Here is a 27,368-nt window from a genome sequence, read left to right on the forward strand (position 1 = left end):
TCACAAAAGCTGGTGATGTGTCTCATTTTGGACACTGGATGGCACCCATGTACTTACATGACACAAGAAATTGAAAACTCACCAAAAAGAAGTCATGCGTTTTTGTGATAACTTGTTAATGAAAAAAATGCAATCACCAATTTGAAAAATATTTGTAAGCAAAACAAATAAAAACCAGTCACAGGGTACATCATGAGTAAACGTGCTTTATTTTAACTGCTCAGACATGTTAACTCTCTTCAAAGACGTGTTAATCTGTTGGGTGCTGATAATCGCCCTTTAAGATCGATAGCTAATAGGCAGGAATGAACACTTGATTAACAAAACAAAAAGCATCAAACCTACTTTAACATTTGCTGTCATTCATGCAATGTGAAAAGAAAAAATGGAATTCTAGGATTAGGCCTTGTGAGGTAGGACGAGCTACATTGTGATTGGGAATTGAAACAAAGTCATGCAGAGATCAATCATCAACCAAATCAGTATTCGGCATCTAGAAAATATTTAAAACAATGTGGACTGACAATCAAATGTGAAAGACATACATTTCATTTTTCTCTTTAAACAAAAACCTGTTCATTACAAAGTGAATTGTGGTTAACACTTGGAGGGCTTTGTCAGACACGGAACACATTTTTGTTTCCCTAAAAAACTAGTCAAATCTAAATGAGCCTAAGGTACTTTCTACTCAAGTTGATACACATTTTAGTGTAAATGCCACATAGTGTAGAACATGACATTGCACAATGCAACACAATTAACACCAATGGCGCCACCTACAGCTTGAGTGTCTTCAGCTAACTAGAAAACCAAACCTGCATTCGATACCACAAAATAGGACCTTCTAGAGTCAAAAATACTGTTCAAAAATAATTTCATATTATTTCTATAGTTATTGTACAGTATTTATTTTTTATTGGTGTAATGCAGCGATGCCTTAATCAGGTGTGCCATGGTAGATTAACCTAATATACTTGATTACTCAAACTATTCATTTAATGTAGCTTTTTTCAACTATGTATCCTAGCAAAAGACTGACTAATGACTGACAAAATATGAAAATACTCTTTCACTAGACGACAGCGGGAACATCATCAACTTGTGTTCACTGACTTTTGGGGACGTCTTTTTATAAATGAAAATTTGCGCTTGAGCTGACAACTGGTTTGCAAACACACACGTTATGATGCCACTTAAAACGAGGACCTCTCAACGGAGGTAGGGAAAACGTAATTTTGTCGCCCTCTGCTGGCTGTATACGTCACTGAGGAAACGTGTCTCCGAGGTCATAAAAAAAAAACGAGCGATAACTGAAACAGCTTCACAATGACCAAGCGATGCAACAACTATCAGAATTAAGATTATAATGAATAGAAAAATCACTAATTCACCTTTTGAAAAATACACTTTGTATAGAAGGCTAACAGTTTCATACTTCTGTAGAACATTCACAGCACATTTGTAGTGCATCTTATTAGCTTAGGGATGCAGCTAAATGACCAAATGGGGAGAAATGCAGCGGGTAGGAAAAACTGTCATGTCTTTTTGTACACTTTGCTTCTGCAAAGACAATAATTACTCGTTTTGATTCATACTGAGCGTATTAAACGGACGTTCCAGCAGTCTGCTGTGATGTGCTTGTCTACTGAAGCATCATGTCTATTAGAGTGAAGGCCACTATTCGAAATGCAGTGTCCAGCGGGGGTGCCTAAACAACAACACCCCCCCCCCACACACACACACACACACACTTCCCCCGCACTTTTATTTTCCATTTCCAGCCAAACGTTTATATATTTTTGTTTTTTACTGCCTTTGATCAAACAATGTTTCATATGACAAATAGTTCAGGATTTTATGATTTTTGGCTGGTAAGAGATTAATCCCATCTGTATTATTCATAGCAAAGCAAAAATATTTTTTGTTTGTTAAGAAATGTCTTAATCACCACACTTATGCAGAGAAATTTTATTACTAATTTAGTTCTAAATGGTTATTTTTAGCATATGGCGCAGGTCCCATTTAAAATTGATGGACCACAAATGCCCCCCGGACCATAAGTTGGACACATGTTGGTAAACTAACCTTTTTTCACCATTTTAGTGCTCTTGCCAACATTGTGTGTAAACAACGTTTGCTTTAGTGCCGTTTTGTGATGCCAAACAACTGTGTTGAAGTGAGTGACTGTATCGCCCTCTTGTGGTGCGATATCACTAGCCTATTTAACAGGGGCATCATTTGCAGGTAATTCCTTAGTCCCGAGCCTCCGCGAAAAATGGGGGAACATTGTTCAGTTGTGACTTGAGATATGAATATAATTAGCCTGTGTTTTTAACTCAAAACCTTCAAATCAAAACTCATATTTATTGGTTTGTGCGAACTGATTAATTCTAACTCCGTCTGGAGTGCGTGACTTGACCACTAGGGCGCAGTATAATACAGCCATGCAAACAGCGTTTTCTAACAGCTGTAATATACTTTTCACGCCTTATTTGGCGGCCTTGTGAAACCCACTATGTATGTGGTGAGGAGCGGGCCCAAGGAATGCAGAGCTAAGGGGGCATTCATTCTAAAGCGGCGGAAAGGCACATTTAATTGGCGGAAAATGGTCTACTTGGAAACAGGAGCTGGCGGAGTCATTTTTGTTATTTTGGCAGACTCATTTACAAGTATCGGTGAAGATTTTAATATCCACGTTCCGGCCGAGCCCTTAGGTTTTATTCTTGCTAGTCATGTCCTCCTCCTCCTTCAAAGGAACAAAGCCAGGGTTTTACATCTTGCAGAGTTGTGGTATAACCAATGGTAAAACCTCCCTTTTACACTTTCTGGTAGGCTCAACACTTCTACATTTGGACACATGAAGCAACGTTTGTTTCCAGATGTTTATCATCACCAGAGAGATGCTATTAGTTAGCTTAAGATTGTGTTCTGTGCAGAAGCAATGTGGTTACTCGTGTTTCAAGGCACCATTGTACCTGTTATGGTGGAAACTTGGTGGCCTGACATAATAGTAGAGATGAGGTTATATAGGTCATTCAACGGGTGAAACAAGTAATTAAGAGCATGAAGTCAAGTTTCAATTGCTACAAGATCCAAGCACTAGTCCTAACCATGACCCAGCATGGTGTGCACATAAATGATCAATGAGTAGATGAAAAAACTAAATATGCCATTCAAAAGTTGGGTGTCACTTACAAATTTGTTTTGTTTTTAGCTAAGACCGCTACAAACACTTTTGCCAACTAGTTCAATTTGTAAACAATAACAGTGCAGCTCAGCCTCTGGCTAGCAGACGCCATGCCCTTTTGGAGGTGTATCGCACTCATTTAAAACTGCTTTTGAAAACATAAGATCTAAGAGTTGTCTGGTTAATTTAGGACCAATCATGTTCTTTTAATTGAGCCCCAACCTTTTGAACAGTACACTCTATGCTGGTTGACGGGCACAAGGCCTTACATTGAAGCTTTCCGCAAACGCCTCGTTTGATCAGCATGCAGGCATGCAAATATAAGGGGGAAAAAAAAAATTCCCTTTCACTTGGGTGCATGCTCCCAAGCGCTTTCCGTTCCACTTGTTTGAGCAATCAATTCTAGATGCGTATTATGCTGCATGAAGAATAATGGGCAAGGCACTGTGAACATTTGGCATATATGTACAGTGCGACGCATGCCAAGGAATTATATTTAGAATCATTTTGAAGAAACACAAACAAACAAAACAGGCCAATACGGAACGAGAGGGAGCATTCTTCATGGCCACAGTGAGGTAAAGAAGCTGGCCTCCTGCTTGGATGCACTTTTCATTTATGGTTGCCGTCCCACAAGCACAACAACGCCTTTCATTCCTCGTTATATCTCTCTCCCAGTGGAATGTTTGCGGAATTCTTGACAGAAGCGTGAGGGATTAATAATCGCTGTGCTTTGAGCCGCAAACGTTTGCTTGTGCGGTGCGTCGGACGACATATCGTAGACGACTCCGCCTTAAAATGTCACAGTGGGTACACGTGGATGGATGGCTCAATGGATGGATAGCTAAACGGATGGATGTCAGTACCCCAGCTGACCTTCGTGACGACGGTGAAAATGTGTGAGGGTTTGTAGTGCGCAGGCGGGGCTGGTTCCTTACGGCAGGCTTTGGGGTCACGTGACGTGAAAGACGGCCGGTGTGCTTTTTACTGAGGGTTCAGCGGCATCCGGCGAGGGAGGCCATGCAGAGGGTGTCCTCCTCGCTGATGGTCTCCAGCTCTTCGGTGCGAACGGCGTGCGTGATGAGATGCAGCTCCTCGGCCAGCGTCTCGCTGCGGTACGCCACCCGGATGTCGGGCAGGTTGGTGCGGCGGATGTCGTTGCTCTCGGGGCCCTCTTTGTAGTAGCTGGGGCCCAGCCAGTAGCTTTTGGCCTGGAGAGGCAACAAGGTCGCTGTCATACACGATTTGATTTGGGATTCAGGTGTGCTCCTTTTTGTCGTGATGAGGAGGAGAAATCATGGATTTTTTTTTTTCAATGTGATTGTACTCATATGAGTAATTAGAGGAAGCTTGGGGAAATTGTGTGGGAATTCTGAAAGCTGAATGGAAAAATTATGGAAGCTTCTGGAGTCATGTGAAAAGCTTTGGAAATATTGAATATAATAGAATGATTTTGAACCGCTTGGAATGATATTGAACATATATGATTCCATATGTGGAATCATGCGAAGAAAAAATGACCAATAGGGAAATATAAGGAATATTGGATTTGTTTTGGGGTGGGGTGGGGGGGTCCTATTAAGTATTGCGGTCAAAGGGGCAAATGCACTGCGAATCTTGAGAGAATCTTGGGAATGAATGGGGCATTCTAGGGTGAAAAATGTCAAATTATGAGGAAACTGAGTTGAGAATGAGAAAATAACTGTCCGGGAAGCGTGAATTTTAAAACTTATTAAAGTTAGATTTGTTCGAATCAGTCAAGATGTGTAGAAAATTTTGAATGGCAAAAAAAGTAGGGAAAAAAGAGTGAAGATATGACACAATTTTAAACCCACTAAACCTATCTACCTGTGGTATGAGACATTTTTAACCATATTTATAAGAGCATCTCACACACATACCCCCATATCTTTCCAACCATTTCAATTCATGTTGAATTTATTTGCTATTAGCCATAATAGTTACCGTGTTTTGCTAAATAAAGCGGATTGGTTGGTTGAACTAGGTGGTGTGTTATTTTGGGCTCAGCCGCTAGTACGCGACCCACTTGCTGGGGAGGAAAGGTGCCCCCCTTTCACATCACGATTTGAATAATTTACTACATCCATTGTCCCTCGGCATGAACCCAAACTCGTGGGCCACAGACCAGGAACTTCGGACCTGGAACCCTGCGACCAGGGATTCGAATTCCTGACTGTTTGGTGTGAAAGGGGCAATATTGAGTAGAGTGCAGACATATTGTATTGCACAATTTTGAACGCGTCAAACAAATCCACCAAGAGAGCAATTTACCTTATGCGAAAAGCCACTCATGAGAACACTGTTTCTTGCCAGCTCGCACATGTCACAAGAACTCAGCTTCCACACTTGTGTGGCAATACTGTACTCCTCCATGAGAGGCTCCTGGAATATAAATATATACACACAAGCACACTGCTTGACACTTCTGCCCATCTATTACCGCTGACTGTTCTCATTGGCCAGATGAAGCGTCCTCGGGCTGACCTTGGTGAAGTGGAACTGGAGGGGGTCGTCCGTGGACAGGGACACCATGAGGCCTCTAGACAGGTACTCTGGCAGGGGATTGCGGTGGTAGCTCAAGAACAAGCTGTTGTTGCTCAGAGGGGACATGGCGATGCCGATCTGGGCCAGGTAGTATAAATACTGCAGCACAGGGGCCTGAAGGGAAAAAAACAGACGTCTGTTAGTGCGAGTCTTATGCTTTGCTTAAACGGGTCAAATTGAACTGTTTGGAAAATCTAGAATTACAAGAATGGATTTAACTGCTGGGCTCTGCTGTTTCATTTTTTCAATAGCATTGTTATGAGATAGGCAGAGTAGGTCAAATTAACCCATGAATATTGTTGCTTGAAAAAAAAAAACAGGATTAACAAAATTTTTGGTTGGAGTTATTGAGAGGGGCCCTCCAGATATGGATGTTTTGAAGCAGGGTTAGCTGTGGTGTGCCGGGTCCACTTAGCAATAGTAGTACATTATTTTTACCAGTCTTGTTTTAATTGAATAATGATCCTAAACTTGTGATACTCTTTTTTTGAAGGTTTCTATCACTGTGGCCTCCATTGACACACTGCCTGCGTCTGCAAGAAACATCCATGTGGAAAACCGGTGGCGCAAACATGATTTTGGTGGTTCTTCAAAGCGGACATTTTTGGTGGACCTATTTTTTATTCCAAGTTTCCCAATTCGGTGGACTTTTTTTTTCCCCCTGCCTTAATAGTGAATCAACTAAACAGAAAATTGCATTTCTGCATTTCACTGTGGTAGCATTGACATAGGATGCCAGTATATTGTTAGAATTGAATAGAATGCCTTATTGTCGTATGTTCAGTGTACCACGAGACAAGCGCATTGCTGACCTTTCTAAGCAGCAGACCATGGGAGATATTCTCCGATAGCATAAAACCTGATACCAGGTGGTGGATTGGACCGGCTTCCCCACAGTGAGGTCGCAGCACAAACGTATGAAAGCCTCGCCTCCTGTTGTAGAGAGATGTTTAAAACTATATTTAGATGCTGGTTTTTAAGAGTAGGTTGTCTGCGGTTTGATTGCAACGTGGGGGCAGAATGTCACCTGCGCAGGTGGTTGAGCACAGTCATGTTGGCGTAGGTGTAGTAGAGGTAGTAAGAGTAAGGTGGGTTGTCCTCCTCGCTCCAGTTGGCTGGCAGAGGGCTGTCCAGATTGAAAATGTGGTGCTCGGGTTTGGACTCATCATCCACGCTGTCAAAGCCCACAACCTGTACGACGAGGAGCGGCCCGTAGCATTCAGTCGGGACATGTGCGGGTCGTGGCGAAAAAAAAATGGCAGCGGCCACTCACATGCTCTAGGAAGAGATGCAGCTCGGGATGCTTTTGGGGGTTGATGGTGACTTCAAACAGTGGCTGGAAGATGTTCTCCAGCATCTCCTGGAAATTAGCCAGTTGCTTCTTGGTGTGATAGACGTCACTGTGGAAAAAGGATGCTTGTGAGAATTTGTTTAAAAAAAAAAAAAAAAAACATTCCACTACTAAAACATATTAGTTATCAGCACTAAATATAAAAAAAAAAAAAAAAAACAGTATGTAATTCAGTTGTGAATGTGTTTTCGCAAAATTGGGAGTTTTACTTACAAAAGGCGGGGCACCTGGATTAGCCAACGCACGTTATCTGAATACACGCGGTGTTTGACAGCCCACTTGGCCAACTTGTTCCATTCATCTTTGGAACGACCGTAGATGGACAACCGGAGTTCCGAGTTCTGGTACTTGCTCTCTTCAAGGTCAGACATAACCTCCTGCATGAGCAAAATAACAAATGATTCTAAAAGTTGTTGATTTCATGTACTTGGACCCAATATATCGAAATCCCAAATAGCGGATGCTAAATTACATGATCATGCTAATTAACTGCAACTCCTATGGGCAACGGGTATACTGTAAAAGTGGTTGCCACTCAGGCCTGACCGACAATGTTTTTTTTTTTTCTAGCCGTGTCATTTTTTGGCAGAACAAAACACTGATTACCAACTAATCAGCCTATGAACTTAAAAACTATATAATTAATAAAATAGCATGTTTTCTGCCAACGCATTTCAATAGATGTAAATTATATACAGATTTTCCTCGGCACAGCCTGCAATTTTGACTATTATATTAGCATTCACATTTGTTTGTGGCGGCATCAAATTTGAGCCCAGTTTTGAATGAGAAAAGCTTTAGTAAATGAGACCAAAAAAGGCTTCTTCCAAACCTTCACTATGTGTGCAAAGTATTTTCCCTCAACATGATTGTCAGTCTTGATGAAAATTTCTCTGAGGATGGACTCTCCGATGGGGTTATATTTAGCATTGAACTTGTCAAAACGATGGAACGTGTTGCGGTCCTGAAAATGAAAACAATAAAAAAGTTATTCACCCGGCATACATGATTATTCCTTTACAATTTAATATTTGTTTTTTCCTGCTTCACTTTCTCACCGCGTGTACGTCAAGCGTGTCCACGCTCAGGTCAAAGGCCGTCAGGTTCATAGTCTCAAACACTTCCTTGAGGGTCTGACCTCGGCCGCGCTCAATGTGAACAATTTCCTCTGGATATTTTTTCATGGCCCTCTTGATAAAGCGGAGCAGGTGCTTCTGGTTCATGCAGGACGATGCGTGTATGTGTGTGTCAACCTGGAATGACACGTGTCAGAATTTCAATATTCAAATGATAATTTATGAATTTTAACATTAGTCATTTGGGTCAAGTTTGGTTATTGTAACTGCACAGTTTGGTGGATCTTACTTTGCGTATGTTGTAAAAGTCTCTGTGAGGAACTTTCTTCTGGGCTGCCAGCTCCTTCATCTCATTTAGGAGGATGTGCATTTGGTATTTTGAGCTTAAATACTGTAGGCGCCGGTAGCAAAACGATTTCCTGGTAGGACACGATGAGGGGTGTTAAAAATGCCAATACATTCACAGGGTACAACATGAGGCAAAAACATCTTAACCAAAATTGAGTTAAGAGATAAATACAAATAATGTAAATAAGTTACTTAATATACAGTAACTAGATTTGATTTAATCCTCTGTTATGCAGTAATATTACAAAATAAGACTCAGAGTGATTACATATGAAAAATACAATAAAACTGAAAAATGTCCACTTATGAGATTGCATGTTTGCCAAAATTTAAAATGAAAATATAACTATTACAATACAAATTAACAGATGGAATGTATATACATTTTTACTTATGCAGTGCATTCTAAAAAGCCTGAAAAACATGCTATATTGAGCATTAAAAGAGGTGTATGTGTTGAAAATCATCTATTTTTTTTACATAGACTATTTGAACATGTTTATTTTTTTTTTTTTAATTGTATGAAGTAGGGCTGGGGGACATGGCCCAAAAATTATCTAAAAAAAAAAATCTCAAAAAATATTTTTCAGTCATTTTGGATGATTGGAATTACAATCCAAGTAATAAACCCAACAAACATCTACCTAAGAAGCTTTGGCTTATTCAAAAATTTTGTACAAAACACAATGAGGTCATTAGTAATTCTTGTAGGCATACATCTAGCCACTCTATTTCACAATTTAGTTATCGGCTATTTCAAATTGTCCATTTTTGAATTGCCCAATTGATTGAATCGGTTTCATTTCTTACCCAGGCATAATATGGAATAACCGATATGTTAATTGTCACTCAAGAGTCTGGACCACCTCTGCAAGAATGAATATACCTTATATTCAGTAGAAGCAAATAAAATAAAACAAAACAATACGAAAGTTCAAAAACAGTCCATGGAAATCCATTAAAAAAACCAAAAAAATACAAAAAAGCCTGGAACCGAACTGCACCAAATAAATGAATTTACCAATACTTACACAGGGCCGTTAATGATGAGGGCCATCATTACATTCATGTCAGCGATGTATTCTTTCAGGTCAGGATAGGGCAGGTCTAATAGGTTATTTCTGCAAATACAGACATGACAATCAAAGTTTGATTACACCATTACTGTTGAAAAAAATGTTCTCCGCAAACAAGACACATACTTCTCTATGGTGTTCTTCTTGGTATAAACATGCATAACACCGTCTATCATCTTGCAATCATATCCCGTATCTGAAGGCAGACTTTTAGGGTCCAGATTGTCATAAGGATGTGTCTCCGAAACGGGTGGGTGGACGGGGGCATCTGTACAAAAAAAAAGAAAAAAAGAAAAAGGAAAGGTTTAGTTGCATCATTTCAGCTGCTGAATACGGTGTTCAACATTCTATCACAGAACTTGCTCAAAGAGGATAGTCAAAGCAACTAATTCAAATGATCTAATTATGCAAAAACAAACCTATTTTGGGATCTCTTTCCTTTTGTTCCACAGGAGATTATTACATTCAAAACACCCCCATAAAATAATTCAGAATTGTACAATAACTAACCAAAACATTTGCAGGTTGAACAGAAATGTTGAAAGATCAGATTGGGAGATCACCCAAGCTTTAAATCAACAAGGGGAGGGGGGGGGGGGGTTAATGCTTCAATTTGTTGAGGAGCACAAAGACTGGAACTAAACAACCACAGCCACCCGTGGTCATGTGGTCTGATGAGTCCAGATTGAGATAAAAATGAAGTCAGATGACATTTTGAATGACCCGATTTTTCCCATGATGGCACACATTCCAGAATGAAATGCCAAGCAAGCTCCATGGAGGAATTAGGACCCTAAAACTGAAACGCTAACCTAACTGATCTATGTGATGCATCGAAGTCAACATAGCGTTTTGACTTTATCCTCACTAACACAAATGCATCTGTTTAGGCGTGATGTTCATCCATCTAATGAGCATATCAAAACAATGCCGCGGAGCAATCAAAGCAGCAGGCGTTCAAATCACCAAATATGACAACATGTGACAGAAACATTGTTTCCTCCATCACAGTTGGCGGGTGCATGTCTTACCGGCATCGACGGGGGTCTCGGGGAATTTGTCATAGATTCCCAAGTCCAGCGGCTTGAAGCCAAGGTCCTGCAAGGCGTGAGCCGTGGTCTTGCAAAAGGACTGCAAAGATCTATTGATGTACTTCTCACGAATGAACAAAGCCTTCACCACACACTTGGCAGCATCAACAAGGTCAGTAAAGGGCACCTAAAGAGATATTCAAGAATTATGTATTCATGAGCTCGGGGGTAGCTAGAGAAAGCCAACGACGACTTCCTTACCCCACATTTTTCCTCTCCAGATATTGAAACCCGCTGATATTCTCGCTCCATTGGCATTTCCCGCTCCTTAATGCCATTATCAACGGCATCTACATTCTTCTCCTTCATTATCCTTAATAGTGGCAGGAAGGGCAGTAGTGAGCCACAACACGTATTGTATAAATGAATGCATTGATTGTACCACGCTGCAATGCTGATGGTGTTTTTATATGTGTGTTTTTTATATGTATGTCTTGTTTAATTAACACTGTTGCGGTCAAAGCACTTTTGCCCAAGACAAATTTCCCCCTGGGGACAATAAAGTTCATTTTATCTTTCATTTTGTTTAGACCTGCAGTGGTTCTCATTTGCAGGTACTTGAGATATTAACAAGACTTTTGCAGGTTTGAGCAAATCTGATTTAATGCCATTTAATGGCAGGACAGCAACATTTTCTTTTCAAATTAAGAGCAAATTAATTGGAACATGAAGCAACTTACTGCTAAATTATGTTATAGCGACCCTCATTTGCAAAACAGTGTTTGTCTTTGTTTTGTTAAGTTTGATGCAAACGTGCAGTCATTAATGCTGCAATTTTCTGGTAGTCGAGTCAGAAATAAAACAAATGATGTTCCCTGATCTATTTTTTGGAACTGCCTAATAAAACATGACTAGAGATAACACTACGATTGGTTTTCGAAGGTTTAATGAATCAGATACGAATGGCACAGATATATATTTTTTTTAAACATGAAAAAATGCCATAGAAATAAAGTCATACAACATTTTGTGTCACGATATCATAATTGAGCAGTAAGTTGTTTTATGGTTTAATTCACTTGTTCATAGTTTGAAAAGAAAACTGTGGCTTTAAATTATATTTGAATGATACCATGTTCAAATATTAAAAATCCCTTCACGTTACCAACCATTTATTTAGAGCATTGATGGACAAAGATAATGTACATTATTTATAGTAATTAATTTTCAGAGCGTTTACATTAAGTTGGCTGAGCTCAGAAGGCACACCTGATGTCTCCTCATACACTAACGTGCCGCACCACAATGGCTGAGAGTAGCCAGTACAGTATATTGAAATCAAAGGGCAAATCACAAGGTGAAGCAGCGCACACTCACTCGAGGTCTGTGGCACTGTCGATTTTCATGAAGTCCTGTTTGGCGCGGAGCAAGATCTCGGGCTCAAGCCTTGGCGTGAGAAGCAGCAGCGCAGGGAAGCGTGGAGGGGAGGGCGGGGCAGATTAGAGGTTAAGCCCATTAACAGACAGTGAATAATTCTATATGCACTATGGACACACGCATACGCACACAGACTGCCTCAAGCATTTTAGAATTGGAGTATTCAAGGTTACAGTCTGAGACGTGATCATGAAAATCTTGGGATTAGTGGTGCAGATGCTGATAGCGTCGGCCCACTTTCTTGAGTGGTGTGTGTGTGTGTGTGTGTCCAGGCAAGCAGCACGAGTGAAAGCTAACACTTGTTGGGGGAAAATGCAATCTAAAGCTTTTGTAGACATGTTTTAAGTTCCTCACTTAATGTCCTGGCTGATCTGCCTCTCGAGACGGTGCCGGCGCTCCTCCAGCTGCTCGATGGGGCTGTCCTCCGGGAACTCGTAGGGGGCGCTGCGCATCTCGCTTTCTGCCATGCTGCGTGTGAACAGCTCCTGGCGTCAGCATCAAAAGACACAGTCGTCAACGTGTCGGAGAAAAAACAAACACGAAGGAAGACCTCTGCCAAGGCTAAATCATTCATCATTAGCAAAGTCAATGTTGCTGAGAGTTGAAGATCTGTGTGGGTTCAAGGAGCTAAAGTGTCATCTAGACGCAGAATTTCGCAATATGTGCATAACGTAGTGATTTTCAATTTCCTTCTGAAAACACCAATATCTAAGTTCAGTTTCTGCTCTTTGGCAATCTGTCTTTCTGCTTGCAAATTGTGACTTAAAAATATATAATAAAATAAATAAATTTTAAAAGAAAGCAACATTATGCAGCATTATTTTCAAAAAGTTATTATCGGGACTCTCACCTCTGCAATTTCTTTGTATTTCTCTTCCATGGAGGTGCGTAGGTCAACCGGGAAGTGTTTCAGAGAAAGGGGGGGTCCTGGGAGAGAGCGTTGAGCCTTCAGGGTTTTGGACCCAGATACACCACACAGATCTGTAGGCACAGCAGAAACACTGGTCACTGTTCAAATCACAATAAATAGCCGGTGCAAGAGCTTGTTTAATATACCGGTAGTTAAATTATTCACAACGCATGAGGAGTATGGTCTTTGTAAAAGCATCGTTTTGATGGTACTATTGTGCTGGATCACATGATGCGTGTCCGATGTTTTGGTCAGTGAGCGAATAAAACTGGGTGAGCTCATGGAGCGTAGATAGTGATACACATGAACCATAATCGCTAAATCCCAAACAATGACATCTATCTCTTTAATCGCTTCAGTCTGAAGTTGAAACAGCTGAAAGTGAGACATTGTGCTTAAACTCATCCATCCATTTTCTGGAGTCGCTTATCCTCACGAGGGTAGTGGGCAACCCTGAACTGGTTGCCAGCCAATCGCAGAGCAGTGCTTAACTCAACAGCAGACAAATAAACAACTGTACTCATGGACACAAAAGAAAGATTTTTTTTAAACTTGTATAAAAGTTTTTTAAGCAACAATTGTTCATTTGAATCTGGCTGTACGCAGAAGTAGGCAGCGATCAATTTGTGAACTCAAACGTGCAATTACCCAGAGAACATAATGTAACTTTCTACAGAAACTCAAAAAGGGCCTTTTAAAGGGATTAAGACCTGCTGCGATACTTAAACTGCACTTAAAAAACAGAATGTACCCAGCTCAAAAGCATTGTACTTCACATGCACCTGACAAGGGAATTTTCCGCTATCTAGACCTGCTGCTAACAGATGACAGCATCCACTCCAGACGAATATAAACAAACTGGAAGAAAATGAGAGAACGCCGCATAATTTCTGTCACGGTTTAAAGGGAACAAACTAAGAAACCCTCTCCTCTGATGTATACCTACACATGAACTTGTTATGTAGCCAACAAGGCGTTCACTCACTATGATCGAAGTGATGAGTAGTGAGACAGTGACACCGTAAAACATGTCAACACACACAGAGTCCTCCTCAGTTTAGCATGCAGTAATCCCCAAGCCTTCCAACCACAGATGACTCTTAATCCAGCAACCCTGAAAATATTTCTCTCTGTCACATCATGTGACTAGACCAAGGGGGATATCCATCCCAGCAACAGCCCCCCCACACACACAAAACATGTTTTTTGTAGTCGTCATGAACAACTAAACTAGCCTCGCCTGTTTTTCAAATCCTAGAGTTGACAAGTTCTGTGTGGACAAAGATGTGGCCTGGTCAGTAAACAACTCATGTAGGACGTCCTTGGCATCAGTTGAGTTTGGGCCACCTCAACAGAGCAGTTCAAGTGACTTGAATGTTTTCGTTTCCTCCCCATGCTACAGCCATTGCGTAGGCCTAACAGGCGTTTCTTTAGTCTTTGTGTAAACGTGTTGCTAGGGGTTGGGGAAGTTTCTCACCTCAAAAATTTTGTTTGTTTTTGAGAGTGTATTTTTGGACATGCTGCTCCAGCTCCACCAACATAACACTCATAAACCTGAACGGTCTTGTCAGCCACTTTTAGCAGTTGCGTTTTCTCAAGCGATGATATAAAAGTTGAAAACACACATTTGAAAAAGTCTATGAGTCTAACACTAATGCTTAGTTTGTGGTCAAATCTGGCTTAGCTCTTCTTAACTTAAACAACAGTTTTTGTTCACAATAGCATCCTTTCTAAGTAATAAGCAAATTTGCTACTTGTTGTAAATTTAAAAGAAAATAAATGTTATGAGGTTTTTTCTAGACTTAACAAATATACATTTTAAATTATTTCTAAAATAAAGGCAGCCTTACTTGACACTAGGGATGAGCCAATCACATTATTTTGCACTCGGGTCCACCTTTGCATCTTGAAAACGCCATATCACTCAGTATAGCTTGCACTAGTAGTTGTCTCGATTCGTTACCATGACAACGTTAACATCTAACCTTTATTTTAATGTATTATTTTATGATTGTGTATTTATTTTATGTGGCATGGCACTTACTTTTTTCTGAGTAATAGTGGTGAAATTATTATTTGGAAACAATAATGATGAACAATCAAGAGAGAGAGAGAGAGAGAGAGACAAAGCAAGAGAAGGATGTCACTAAATAGACGTGCAATATAAACATTTGGTGGACTTTATTTCTTCAGTTTATCTACTTTGGTTTTCAAGGTGCACCTAGCATGTAATCTTTTTCTTTGTTGATATACTATGTCGATTAGTTCTGTTTTAGTAATTGTAAATACTTGAAATGTCTTTGGCTGTCACAGCGTTCCGCAAGGAGGGGCAATAAAGCATTGTGGACATCAGTCTTAGTTGTGGTTATTTGACCTGGCTAGATGTGAACGTTAACTTGAAGACTCCCATAATGCATTTCACTATATCATATCTTGTCGAGTTGTTTCAACGAGTGCCTCTAGTAAGTAATAAGGGGTACTACAGAGTACTAATATGAGTTTCTTCTTTTATTGTCTAGCAACCTATGTTTTGTAGCTTAGTACTGTATATGTAGCAAAAAAACAAATGGTGACATCAAAAAAGTAACTTTGATCTGATTGGTTGAATGGAACTAGTAACCCGCACATTTACCGGCCTGACTGTTTGTCACGCATTCTTAAGCTAAAATATGCAATGACACTTTAAATATGAGGTCTCACTTATCTTGCTTTTCCACTCAAGTCATGATTGGTGTATTAGTGTATGTTACAACCGTTATCAAAGGTGTAACATGTTGCTCAATGGCACAGTGAATCGCATTCATGTGTCATCGGTAGCCTTTAACCCGAGCACGCAACGAGGCAAACGGAGTCATGCTAGGACACGAGCGCCCACAGCATTTTATGAGCTATGCCACCAAGTGACACAAGGCCAAGAACAAATACCATGACAGGTATGTTTTTCCCGCACATGCGATGCCATACATGTTTGGTGAAAACCTTTGTTCTTGAATGACACACCCTTTCGGACTGTCACTTAGCCTGTTCTACCATTTCATTCGGAACAATAACTTTAATTATAACCTTTATCATAACTTAATCTGCAAAGTACTCTTCATGAATTCTAATAAACCCAAAGGTGGGGTAGGGTATATATATTAATCCTACAATTGGATTTTTAAGGATTTATTTAAAGATTCATCAGGATAAAAGAACATTTTCCCAGAAAGGGTTAATTTAGACTATTTGGCATTGGGAATATGGTTTGTTTATGTTTAGCGAAAGACCGAATATCGGCTGGATGATTATCTGCGCCAATATTTGTCACGTTGATGAATATTGCATCTAAGTTTTTCAAAAGTCCGACGTCTGTTAACATCACTTTGAAATTGTGATTACTTCAGGACATTATTTATATTTTCCATAGCATCACTCTGCACCTTCCGTTTTTGGTTGAAATTACAACAAAAAAATGTGAAAATTTAACATTTCTGAAACTAAAAACTTGGTCTTACTGTAGAAAGCAAGCAATGGGCTTGATGAAGTTTTCATTTAACTATAAGACATACTGATAAACTTGGCTTTTTTGTTAGGATTTTCATTTCAGACAAAAAAATAAAAACTCAGTTGGAGGTTTCTTTATTTTCTTTTTAATTTTGATGCTATAATACTGAAAATGATTACCGGCTCAAAATATTGATTATCGGCCTACTTGACAACTAATAATCTGTAATGGTATCAGCCCTGAAAAAAAACAAAAAAAAACATATAGGTTGCTAACTATTTCTGATTGCAATTTCCCTGCTTTTACTTCACCTAAGAGGCCAAAGAAAGACACCGATGCTCCTTAGCAACCAAAGATGAGAATAAACCTCCACTTTGGGTCCTCATCTTGAACATTACCTTCGAGGCGAACAAATGGACGTTTGCCAGGGTAACCTCTGTTTGCAAACTGGATTTGTCGGTAGTCAGGGCGTCATTTTGTTCACTGTGAGAGGAGTTTGGCAGGGAGCAGTGTCACAGTTAATGTGACAGTCTCTTTGAGGAAATATTAGACCACAGACCAGTCTGTCATTTGCCATCACAGAACGACATAAAATCACAAGACGAGAACACACACACAAAAAAAAAACCAGTGCCCCACAAAACACTAATCTGTCTCCTCGCTAATGATAGTAATGTCAGCACATAAAAAGGAAATAACTGACTGCATACTCTTGTACTCATTATGCTCTGAAGTGATTAAGCCACTGGGGGGGAACTAGAGCAGCAGAGCAGATGCCCTGAATGACCAGCCACTGCAAGAAACAGAAGCCCATCGAGCTTTGCTAAAATCAGCATCATAGCAACAGAGCAGCAGCCTAGCAAATGCATGACGTAGCCGCCTCTTTCTTATGTCCTTCCCCATCCAGAAAACAGGCAGTCAGCATATTACACACTAACAAGAGTTTCCCAACACCTCATCCGAGGCTTGTGTAACATTCCTTGAATGATAAAAACCCTCGTTGTCGACCATAAAGAGGGTGCTGAAACTTGTAGAACAGAATTCAAGTCAACACAGCAGGCATCATGAATGAGTAGAAGTTACAATACCTCCCGTGTACTGTCTTGCCTCGCTTTCACAGTGTTACTGTCGCAGTGGCCTGGTCTGAGCTCCTGCGGGATGCTGGGACATTTAAACTAGGCCTGGGACAGTCAATTGTACCCTCCCCCGCTGGACCGGTACACAAGACAGAATGACAGCAAAAGAGAAGAGAGGAGGCAGGATATTCTCCCTCCTCCAGTGTGAGCTGCTCTACTGCCACGATCGCAGAAATGTCCCTTCTTTTTGGCGTATCCCGTTGTGCTGTCAGTACAGTGTCGATCTGGTCCCCCCCTCCCCTATTTTCTGGCTGAGCCCCTCGATCTCTCTCTCTCTCTTTCACTCTGTGTGCCTTAGCTGCTTCCTGGATTTCACCGGTTTTGCAGCGAATTAGCAGGGCAGGCTTGAAGCAACCGGATTTAAATACTGGGCTGGAACATACCACGTGGCAAAAAGAATGGGGGGGAGGGACTGGGCCGAACCACCTCACCTCCATTGTGCTTTAAAATGGAGGAGGCCTTTGCCTTGTGGCCACGCCCACTCTTCTACATACCTCCCTCTTCCTCTTCCTTGTAAACAAACTTGTCTGAAGATTACATAAGATTGCACAGCTTTTTATTTCTTACATAGAGGGGAAATAATGATTATGATGTTTTTGTGTTGGTTGCAAAAAAGTATCTAACATGGAAATATCACTGGTATATTTTTGTTCCACCCCACCTTGTTTTGATTCACTTAAAGGCAAAGGTGATGTTTTAACGCATAATAAATACTTGAAATGTTTTGATTCATTCGTTCCTTCTTTAATTTTTCTGACATTTAAAATATTCATCATGGCTTTGCGGGTGTTGATCTGTCTTTGTGTAAGTTTACTCTGGGCACTTTGGCTGACCCCACAAAAAAAAAAAAAAAAAAGAAAACGTGTGCCTGATTCATTGAACACTTTTATTTGTTGTTTTTCAGTTTTTGTGCCAGAAAATTAAATCATTAGTGTAAGATTTAACAAAATAATGGGGCATGCAATAGTTTTCAAATGAGTCAGTATAACACGGTTTAGCAATAAATAGCTTCATGGTCCAATTAATTTTCTCTTGATTTAAAAAAATGTATTGTTCCTATCACTGAATTAAAAAGCATTACATTAGACCATCAGAAAACCCTGCTTAATTCTTACTTATCTCCTGAAATGCCTTCATGTACCCCAATCTGAGAACCCCTTCTCTCATTAACAGGAGGTATGATTAACCAGTCTATCCACCACTTGGTGTGCCATGAGTAAAATATGTGCCAGGGCTCAGTTTTGTTTGGGAAAGTCAATTATTGGCACATAGGAGTAGCTGTGCCCTTTGTTTCCCAGTACAAAGCACAAAAACATGCATTCCAGGAGGGAGCTAATCAGGAACCTAACACAAGTTTCCCATGTGTATTCACCGCAAAATAACACACATTGACTCCTCATATCCAACTCTATGAATGCAACAGAAGGGGTCCAAAAACCCCTTATCTTCTCTACAACTCCTCACACAAATACAGACTATTTGACACATACAAATGGATTCTAGCAGTGCAGATGAACACTGAGGACCAAACATTACCGAAGAAACAACAGTATTTCACATATCTCCTGCTCCATGTCAGTGCCGCTTTCACAATATATGAATATTGTAATCATGTTATATGACATATGTCAAGGTACATACATTATGGGGACAACAAGTCCAAAGGTGGAAACAATAAAAAGCATGTTGCTTCAGAGAGGTTTTACTTGCAACATTTTCTGGACTAATTGCACTTAATTTACCTGAGTGAATATTAATGAAGTGTATACATATTAATGAATTATATACAGCGAACCACTGCTGATTCATGGTTCCCATTTTTAAATTCACCTATTAGCCTTTTTTGTGACGCAGCTTGCGAAGAACACATGATCAAATGGAGAAAACAGGTAAGGCATCACTGGCCGTACCCGAGCAACTGTGATGTCATTTTCAGTCGACAAAATGGCCGTTCTTTGAGATGGATAAAATTGGTGGGTTTTGAAATTCATATTCCACAACCGTAAAGAGATAATATTGTAAAGAAATCACCATCACAATAAAATATAAAGTACATCCTCATAAGGCAAGTGTGTACAGTATGCAGACTAAGATTGCACTGAATCTAGGTACATTAAACCATAAATTCGCATGAGTGAAGTAGGATGTGTTTGCAATAAACATGGTGACAGTGAGTTTCTTTTGCCTGCTGAGGTGAAGAGATAATAAAAGGTCAAACTTCAACCGACATGCCTTCATTTGGGATCAAACCACATGGAGTTAAATGAAAACGGATCTCTGAGACATTACAGAAGGAAGCGGCCTGCGGTGGGGTCAAAGCAAAGCATCGAGCTTAGCTGTACTTAAGCAGGGCAATGCAATCCGTCATCATATTCATAAAGACTGTAAATCATCCCTGTTGACATGAACTGGTTTATGCGATGACAATACTGTACTGGGCAAGTGAGCTTGTTTGCTTAGTACACCATGTGATCCAGCAGGGGGCATTCTTTCCAATGTATTATCAAGCTGTGAATCAAGTAGTAAATACAGTAAATAAAGGAGTATACGGCATACTGTAATTGCACAATTCTGATGACTGCCGTCACAACATTCCTTTGGCTAAAGGTTTGTCCATCAGATATTTTTGCATGTCTGAAGGTGAGTGTATTTGGGCCCGTGGGGGAGATTACACTTGCTATGGACTGTCCAGAGTATCTGCTTGACCTTGTACTATCTGTCCCACCTGTTAGGGTGATGGCTTCTGAGGCCCTAACAAAATCCCTTTTCCACCACAGTCGCCTTCTGCTATACACAAGGTATACATAGCAGCAGAAAGGCGTTGAATTTTCCGCACAAACACGAAGTACACGGCAAACACGGCAATAAAACATTCAAAACGTATTTCATAGAGTTCTGTGACATCGATGGATCACAAAAGCAGATTTTAAGATAAAAAGAAAAAAAGACTAGTCTAGTATCTTAAATGTCCATACTGAAGTATTGTAAGTTTTATAGATGAAGTGAAAGACGATATCAAGGCAGCTGGTGTGAGATAAAAGTTTGTTCGCTGTGGTGACCCCAGAAAGGAAAAGCCAAAAGGAGAAGAAGAAATTGTATTGCATATAGTCTGCCACACTGCTAATTTTTTATTGGGTCTTTTCCCTTTTGCTTACTTGTTCTCACATTTTGTCAAAATTAGGGATGTGTGAGTACTCATACTGTACTTCAAGCCAATACTTGGCCTTATTGTGAGTAGTTTTTTTTGTGTGTGTTTTTTAGACCAACGCCAATTTTGATAAACATAAATGTAAGTTTAAAAAATTCGAATGAATAAAATAGCACTTGTTTCCTCCTGGTGCATTGAAATAGGTGTCATTTATGCAGATTAACACTAGTCATGGGCCACCCTTTGTGTGACACTATGTATTACTTTTTTTCTTTTTTTTTTAAACACTGCGACTAGCTAGTGTGTAGTGACATCCAGGACAATTGTTCTTTGCAGTTCCCATCAAATCATTACTTGCATATTACAATCTGTTTCTTTTGAATGTCAGGACCACAAAATGATCTTATGGACCACAAAATGATCTTATCAACAAATTTTACGACGTATATTTATTTAAGGAAAAAAGATATGGTATGAATTTATGTACAATAAATATTAGCACATGAATTTATGTACAATAAATATTAGCACCAGTGTTACATGGCAGTTTTCTATTAGAATAGAAAAACTGAAATTAATTTCATTTTGAATCTGCAAAAAAAATTCTACTAAAAACTCAGAGTAAATATAGCAATAAAAATACTGATGTGTTAAAAATTGTGTTTTATCTTCTTTTCCACGATCACTGCACTAATACTTAAGTCAACTATTCTCAACATACATTACAAAGTATTTCATATTTTCACGTGACAGTCACATTATATTCATTATTGCCTGAAGAAAATTCCAAGATAATCCATAAAAAGAGCAAACAAAAGATGACAGTGAAGGTGGATGTTCGCAAAAAGACGTAGATGATGTAAAAAGGTCAGATAAAGTAACAGCAATGTTGCCAACAGCAACAATACTTGGCTGGCACTTGCATTAGCGGCTTACAGCTGCTTTCATAAGAGCTGTGCCAAAAATTCAGCTTGGACAAAGATAAGTATTTAAGCTAGCCCTGTTAGCATATTAGTTGGACTATGCAAAAGCATCTTAACTCCCACAGAATTTTGGGTTCAGGGAGTCAAGAAAGGCAGTGACCGCCAAAACCAACAGATGGTGCTGCTGTAAAAAAAAAAAAAGTAAGAAAGAAGCATGTCAGTAGTAGGCAAAATGCGGGGACCCAATTTAATGGGCATTATCGTCGCCCACCATTTTTTGGGTTATGGAACCTACGCAACATGATTTCAGTCAAGTAAGGACTGAAGTTTTTCATAATTGATCTGCCTTGTCTGCACTACTAAATGATTTTCTATTTAACTTAGTAAAATAAGAATAAGAATTTCATGCAGGGGTATAATAAGACATATGACAATACAACCCTTGAATTTTTTTTGTTTGTTTGATATTTTTTTTTGTTTTCTTTTAGCATATCTGATTTTGGTTGTCATTAGACTGTACAAGTCCCAAAGAGGCACAAAGCAGTCATTCAAGCCGAGGATAGAAGTCAATTCCAGCTCTGTGGCAGACGCTTTAATAGCATCTATATATCACAACATGTAGCCCAGCCTGCAAAGCTACAGTGCTACATTACATATTCTGCTTCATGTGATGCTGAAGGGGTCCAGTGGGAAGAGGCCCCCAGCAGATGGAGAAACTGACAGGATAATCCACATTTGCGTCCCCCCCCCCAAAAAAAAAAAAAAACTCAGAACCATTTTGGATGCACCAGGGCATCCAAGATGGAAAATTTATTTGGAAAACTATCAAGACTGCGCCAAAGGCTGTTGCTGTGGAGTTGAGTTTATTTTTATACTTGAAACAACTCAAACACAACTGCTTCAAGAGACTGTGCAGAAGATGCTATGGTACATTTTAGATGGTCTGCATGTGGCTCCTATGACTGACCGGGCATTCAGTCGGTTCAGCCGAGCGACTAATTGAGAGCACGAAAATGGCTGCAGAGACCTCTAACTTATTTATTACTGCAGCAAAGATGGGTTTCCTCAGCAAATATGGTATGGTAACTAACGCAGGACACATAAAAACTCACAATATTCACACTTGGTCATAGCACACTAGTGCGAGAGTGTAATTGCATAATCAAATCAATAGTCACGTATAATTGCTTCAAAGATTAATTGCGGGTCTTATTTCTGCTTTACTTCCAGTATTCAGCAGGTAGTCAAGCCGCCACTTGATCTATAATAATCTCATCACATTAACTAATCTCAAAGCATGTACAGTATGTTACCTTGTATTCTATGCAGTAAAAATAATGTATTTTATCATTAGTTCATGGTTGCAAATAAAAAAAAACTCTTTTATTCACTTTTATTCACTGTATAGGCAATGATTCAAATAATATTTTAGTTCAAAATAAATACAGCCCCTTCACTTTTAACAATTACTGTTACATGAGTGATTAAAAAACTTACAACCAATGTCATATTTTTAAGAATAAAAGAGCAAAAATAGGCATACACCGGCATGCCGGTTAGTTCCAGATATCTACGTGCTAGCACTAGCATTTACCATTAATTGTTACTTGAATGGTTAAAAAATTATAATAAAGACGAATGTATATTTAAAAAACTGGCATAGAGCCGATAGACAGTCAATTACTAGAGGCTAGCGCTACCATTTAATGTTATTTTTTACATGAGTGGTAAAAACCTTAATACCAAATGAAAAATAAATTATCATAAAAAATAATAAATACAATAATAAAAATAATAATAAGAAGAAGAGGCACCTACCCAGTTGGTTGCTAGCTCTCTAGAAAATTGGGCAAGTGTTTATTAGCTGTAGACCCCTGCATCTGGGGACTTTAGTCTCTTCTACATGTTTATCTTCACAATGCACAATACATGCCCCAAGAGCCTTTACTGGGCCTGTTGCTGCCTTTGATTAGGTCTTAAAAAGTAAAAAAAAAAAAAAAAAAAACGCTACACATAAAGTTAACACTATGAAGATTGTTAAACTAAGCTCTACAGCTCTTGAAAGACAAAATCTGTGTGTGTGTGTGTGTATTTTGTCCCCCCCCCCTTCTTTTTTTTTTTTTTTACATTTTGATTTGCACAAATTTTGGAGATACCACAAGAAAAACGATAAGAGTTCTCCTTGATGACTTTGGGAAAACAACAAATTAAAATCTCAAACCTTTGGACTGTGGAACATACTAGTCACTTCCCCACTGTAATGTCAAGTGCTAATAATCTAGAAATAACAGTTGCATGAGAACTTAAAAAAAGAAATAGGTAACGTAGTAAAGAAATGTTGGTATTTAATGTCAGGAAACATACTTGCTATATTGGCTTTTGTAACACACACAGAAAATGTCCCTTCAGAGGTAAACTGATTAGATAGAAGGGTTGCACAACTGTGCAAAAACAAAGTGCAAGCAGAGATAAGGATGACGCTTAGCCATGCCCAAATGATAAAACTGTCACCACTGTCTACCACTGTTGTAAGTCAATTTCCATTATTGAACTAAGTAAAACGTACTTTGTACAGCTCATTTGAAATTTACATTAACTTACAACTATTTTCTACAGTTTTACATCTTCAAATAAACTTTTAATAACACCATACCCTGACTGTTGACAATGAAAGCATTCTACTTCAGCACACAGAGTTCACTCTTCAAAGAGACTATCAATTTTTTTTTAGCTAGTCTCACTGTTTCTAAGGAACCCCATCGACACTCACCAGAACTGGTGGTGTTTTGCAGGCTCCCCCTCTTGTGGAACGGGGGCTTGTGCTTCCCTGAGCTGTCGGCGGTGGAGGAGGATGCTGACATCTTGCTGCCTGCACTCATGCGGCTCGAGTCAAGCCAGTTACGGCTGCGCGGCGGCCAGCAGAGAGAAGGGAGGAGGAGCGGCACCAATGCTATAGCTCCCTCTCACGTTGGGGCGATCAGGCAGCAGGACCCACACAAGACTGTGACAGGCTCCTCTGCAGAGTTGGCTCCGCCTCCTCCCAGCCAAGCCGCAGGTCAAGAACAACACTAAAAGCAAGCTTCGTCCCACTCCTGATGAGGGCCATCCTCTCTGGTTCCTCTAGCATAAGCTTCAAGAAGCTAATGTAGGGCGAATCAGACGCAAGAGCTAACATGACAGACTTGCATTATGGCAAATTATTAACCTCTCCATACTGTAATTGATTTTTTTAACCAGTCTTGGCATAAATCTCATTTATTAAAGATAAAAACTTCTCATTTTTAGAATGAAGAATGAGTAGCCAACATCACCACCTGGTGACGGCAATGATTTATGCAGCTAGAAGTGAAACTCATAATTCAGATACACATGATTTTATGTGTATCTGAATTAAATTTGTTTTTTTTTTTTTTTGGTTTTGAATATAGGCCAAGCAATAAATACGTACCCCACACAGTTACAACATGTTGTTAAAAAAAACTTTTGGACAATTAGATACTCGCTGTGCCCCATATACTAAAATATTAATCTATCAAAGCCTGATATACTGTATGCTTCATTGTCAAACTTCCCAGCTGAGACATGTTCTCAATTCCTGACCAAGGTGAACATGCACAAAAAACATTTTGTAGGTTCAAGCCTTTTCAAAAAGATGACAGACTGTTTGTTAAACCCTCCATATCGTTTTCTAACTCACAAGGGCCGTTTGCTTGCTGGTGCCAATCCCAGCTGTCTTTGGGCAGCAGGCAGAGTATATGCTGAACTGGTTGGTAGCCAATTGCAGGGCTTACAGAGACAAACACCCATTCACACCCCCAAGCACAAGTAAGGACAATTTGGAATACCCAATCATTGCCCTAGGTGTATTATTTTTTATAAAAAGTTACTTTCTCTTTTTCTTTGTTCCTGTATGCGGTAAGAAGTTTTATATTGGAACAGTATATCACCATGCATATGACTACTTGAGAGTAAAGCTCATGGGAATCCAAACACATGTTTGCAGAAGCTAGTCAATCTCCAACCAGGGGAGAAAAAAAAAAAACTCTCTCCCAATGGACACTCACTAACTCAATATAATGAGTCAATAGAAGAAATAGCCCAAGGTACACGCTGTGCCATTTAGCACAGAGTACAGTAATAAATTAATGGTCATATTTAAGGAAAACCTCTCAGTTTTGTCTTGAATATTTCATCTTCACCAAACCCAACAAAGTGTATCACGAATGAGCGTTTATGCATGGAAGTCACGTGACATCATACTTAAACTATAAAAAAGAAAGAAAAAGAAACCATTAAATTAATTTCGAAGCCGAATCTGACAAGCAAAAAAAAAAAAAAAAACCATGTTATTACCAACGGCGAATATAATAATATTAGAAATCGTTGACGTGACTTACCGCCAGCTGACATGGTTGCGGATGCATCGAAATTCGAAAAACGGCTCATTAGAACAGGAAGTTGTGTTGCCTGTCAAAAGACAACGAAACAATAGTTTATCTATTTGATTAAAACGCTTAAACTTAGCATCCGGAAGAGTCACTTCCCTAAATGCTCAAAGGCTGAGCTAACTAGCCGCTATAGTTTAGCTTTGATTCTTTGTTTTTCCTCGGTTCACGACCGCACGCTACCCGGCATGTGTTAAAATATTATACAAGCTGATTTTTTTTTTTTTTTTACCTCGTCTTTATAACGTCAGCATTTGCGTAGTTAAACTTCAGCTGGAGCCATCCAACCGTTGGTCTTTATTGTTAGTCTGCGGCTGTGAGTTTACCCACAAATCATTTTCTCCCACAAGTCACTTCCTTTTTAGTGACATGTTAGTCCACAAGTTGGCTGAGGTTTGTGTGTTTGTTTTGTTTTGTTGTGAAATAAAAAAAACATAAACATAATTTAGTTTAGTTTTATACGCAATAACATGCTGACATTGCACTGAAGACTGAAGTCCATCACTTTTATGAACCTTTGAAACGAGAAGTTATCATTTATTAACATTGTGGCCCGATTCTACAAAAATGGCTCACCAATGATGGGATTTCCTTGGGTAGTTATTCACGATTGTTGTAACAAAATAAAAATGTCTTAACATTAATATATAAAATAGTGATGAATATTTTCTTTAGGAAGTGGAGTAAAAGTAAAAGTTGCGAAATATAACGCTAATGCAGAAGCATAACATAGCAATTCTGTTGGAGTGAACATCCAAATCAAACCGGTTTTGTGTCAAGAGTGCACATCTCCACCAAAGTCAAACAATGCAAATTTGGATCATCAACAAAAATGTTCATGTTCATCGATGCCAACATACATCAATGCACATGCCTGATTTTTGTCTAACTCAGCCTCGGCCTATAATACACCTTTAAGATGCTCTTAAATTAGCTTGTACGCGAGTTTATAAAATATCTTTGCTATGGTATAATATCTTAGACGAATTAATCTTCTATCTTACCTTTTCACACATCTCATCCGCCCCCACACTTTCCAGGGCCTTCTTGCATAATGGCACTTCAGCTTCAATGGCCTTTACCCTCCTACAAGCAGTCATTAGAAACCACTATTTCAAAAACTTGACTCTTTTCCTTTTTACAACTACTGCAGAACGAATTCAGACTTCTCTTTTTAACAGGTTGTCGCAATATTGGCTTCAAGGACAAGTCATAAATGCATGCGTTTTCCTATAACTTTGTTCTGTTTTG

The 27,368-nt window shown here is 39.4% G+C and overlaps 1 protein-coding gene across 4 annotated transcripts; it reads right to left on the reverse strand.

Annotated features, from left to right (window-relative positions):
- Window positions 1–186: 186 nt before the first annotated feature.
- Window positions 187–26,289, reverse strand: LOC148418817 (AMP deaminase 2-like). Of its 4 annotated transcripts, none has more exons than XM_088423357.1 (18): window positions 26,070–26,289; window positions 12,922–13,052; window positions 12,426–12,556; window positions 12,012–12,080; window positions 10,896–11,007; window positions 10,635–10,821; window positions 9,730–9,871; window positions 9,559–9,648; window positions 8,469–8,598; window positions 8,162–8,356; window positions 7,936–8,067; window positions 7,317–7,480; window positions 7,026–7,152; window positions 6,780–6,943; window positions 6,565–6,685; window positions 5,693–5,866; window positions 5,480–5,590; window positions 187–4,398 (listed from the first exon to the last, which is right to left on the reverse strand). In XM_088423357.1, the coding sequence occupies exons 1-18, from the start codon at window positions 26,116–26,118 to the stop codon at window positions 4,183–4,185; spliced, it is 2,445 nt and encodes an 814-aa protein (XP_088279483.1). In that variant the 5' UTR covers window positions 26,119–26,289; the 3' UTR covers window positions 187–4,182. The 4 variants fall into 4 exon arrangements, with proteins under 4 accessions (XP_088279483.1, XP_088279482.1, XP_088279485.1 ...); XM_088423356.1 differs by lacking the exon at window positions 26,070–26,289 and adding an exon at window positions 24,443–24,654; XM_088423359.1 differs by lacking the exon at window positions 26,070–26,289 and adding an exon at window positions 17,554–17,901.
- Between the last annotated feature and the right edge of the window lie 1,079 nt (window positions 26,290–27,368).

Source organism: Hippichthys cyanospilos, chromosome 9, assembly GCF_059441005.1.
Source record: "Hippichthys cyanospilos isolate Australia breed blue-spotted pipefish chromosome 9, RoL_Hcya_1.0, whole genome shotgun sequence".
Classification (NCBI taxonomy): Eukaryota; Metazoa; Chordata; class Actinopteri; order Syngnathiformes; family Syngnathidae; genus Hippichthys; species Hippichthys cyanospilos.

What these genes read in the sequence shown, in the direction of transcription:
- LOC148418817 (XM_088423356.1), bottom strand. Translation starts at nt 24,551, where the DNA reads ATGAGTGCAGGCAGCAAGATGTCAGCATCCTCCTCCACCGCCGACAGC. An exon ending in CTCATCATTAACGGCCCTGT is followed by an intron (nt 8,599 to 9,558) that starts GTAAGTATTGGT and finishes GTGTCCTACCAG; the next exon opens with GAAATCGTTTTGCTACCGGC. An exon ending in TGCATCTCTTCCTAGAGCAT is followed by an intron (nt 6,944 to 7,025) that starts GTGAGTGGCCGC and finishes CTCGTCGTACAG; the next exon opens with GTTGTGGGCTTTGACAGCGT.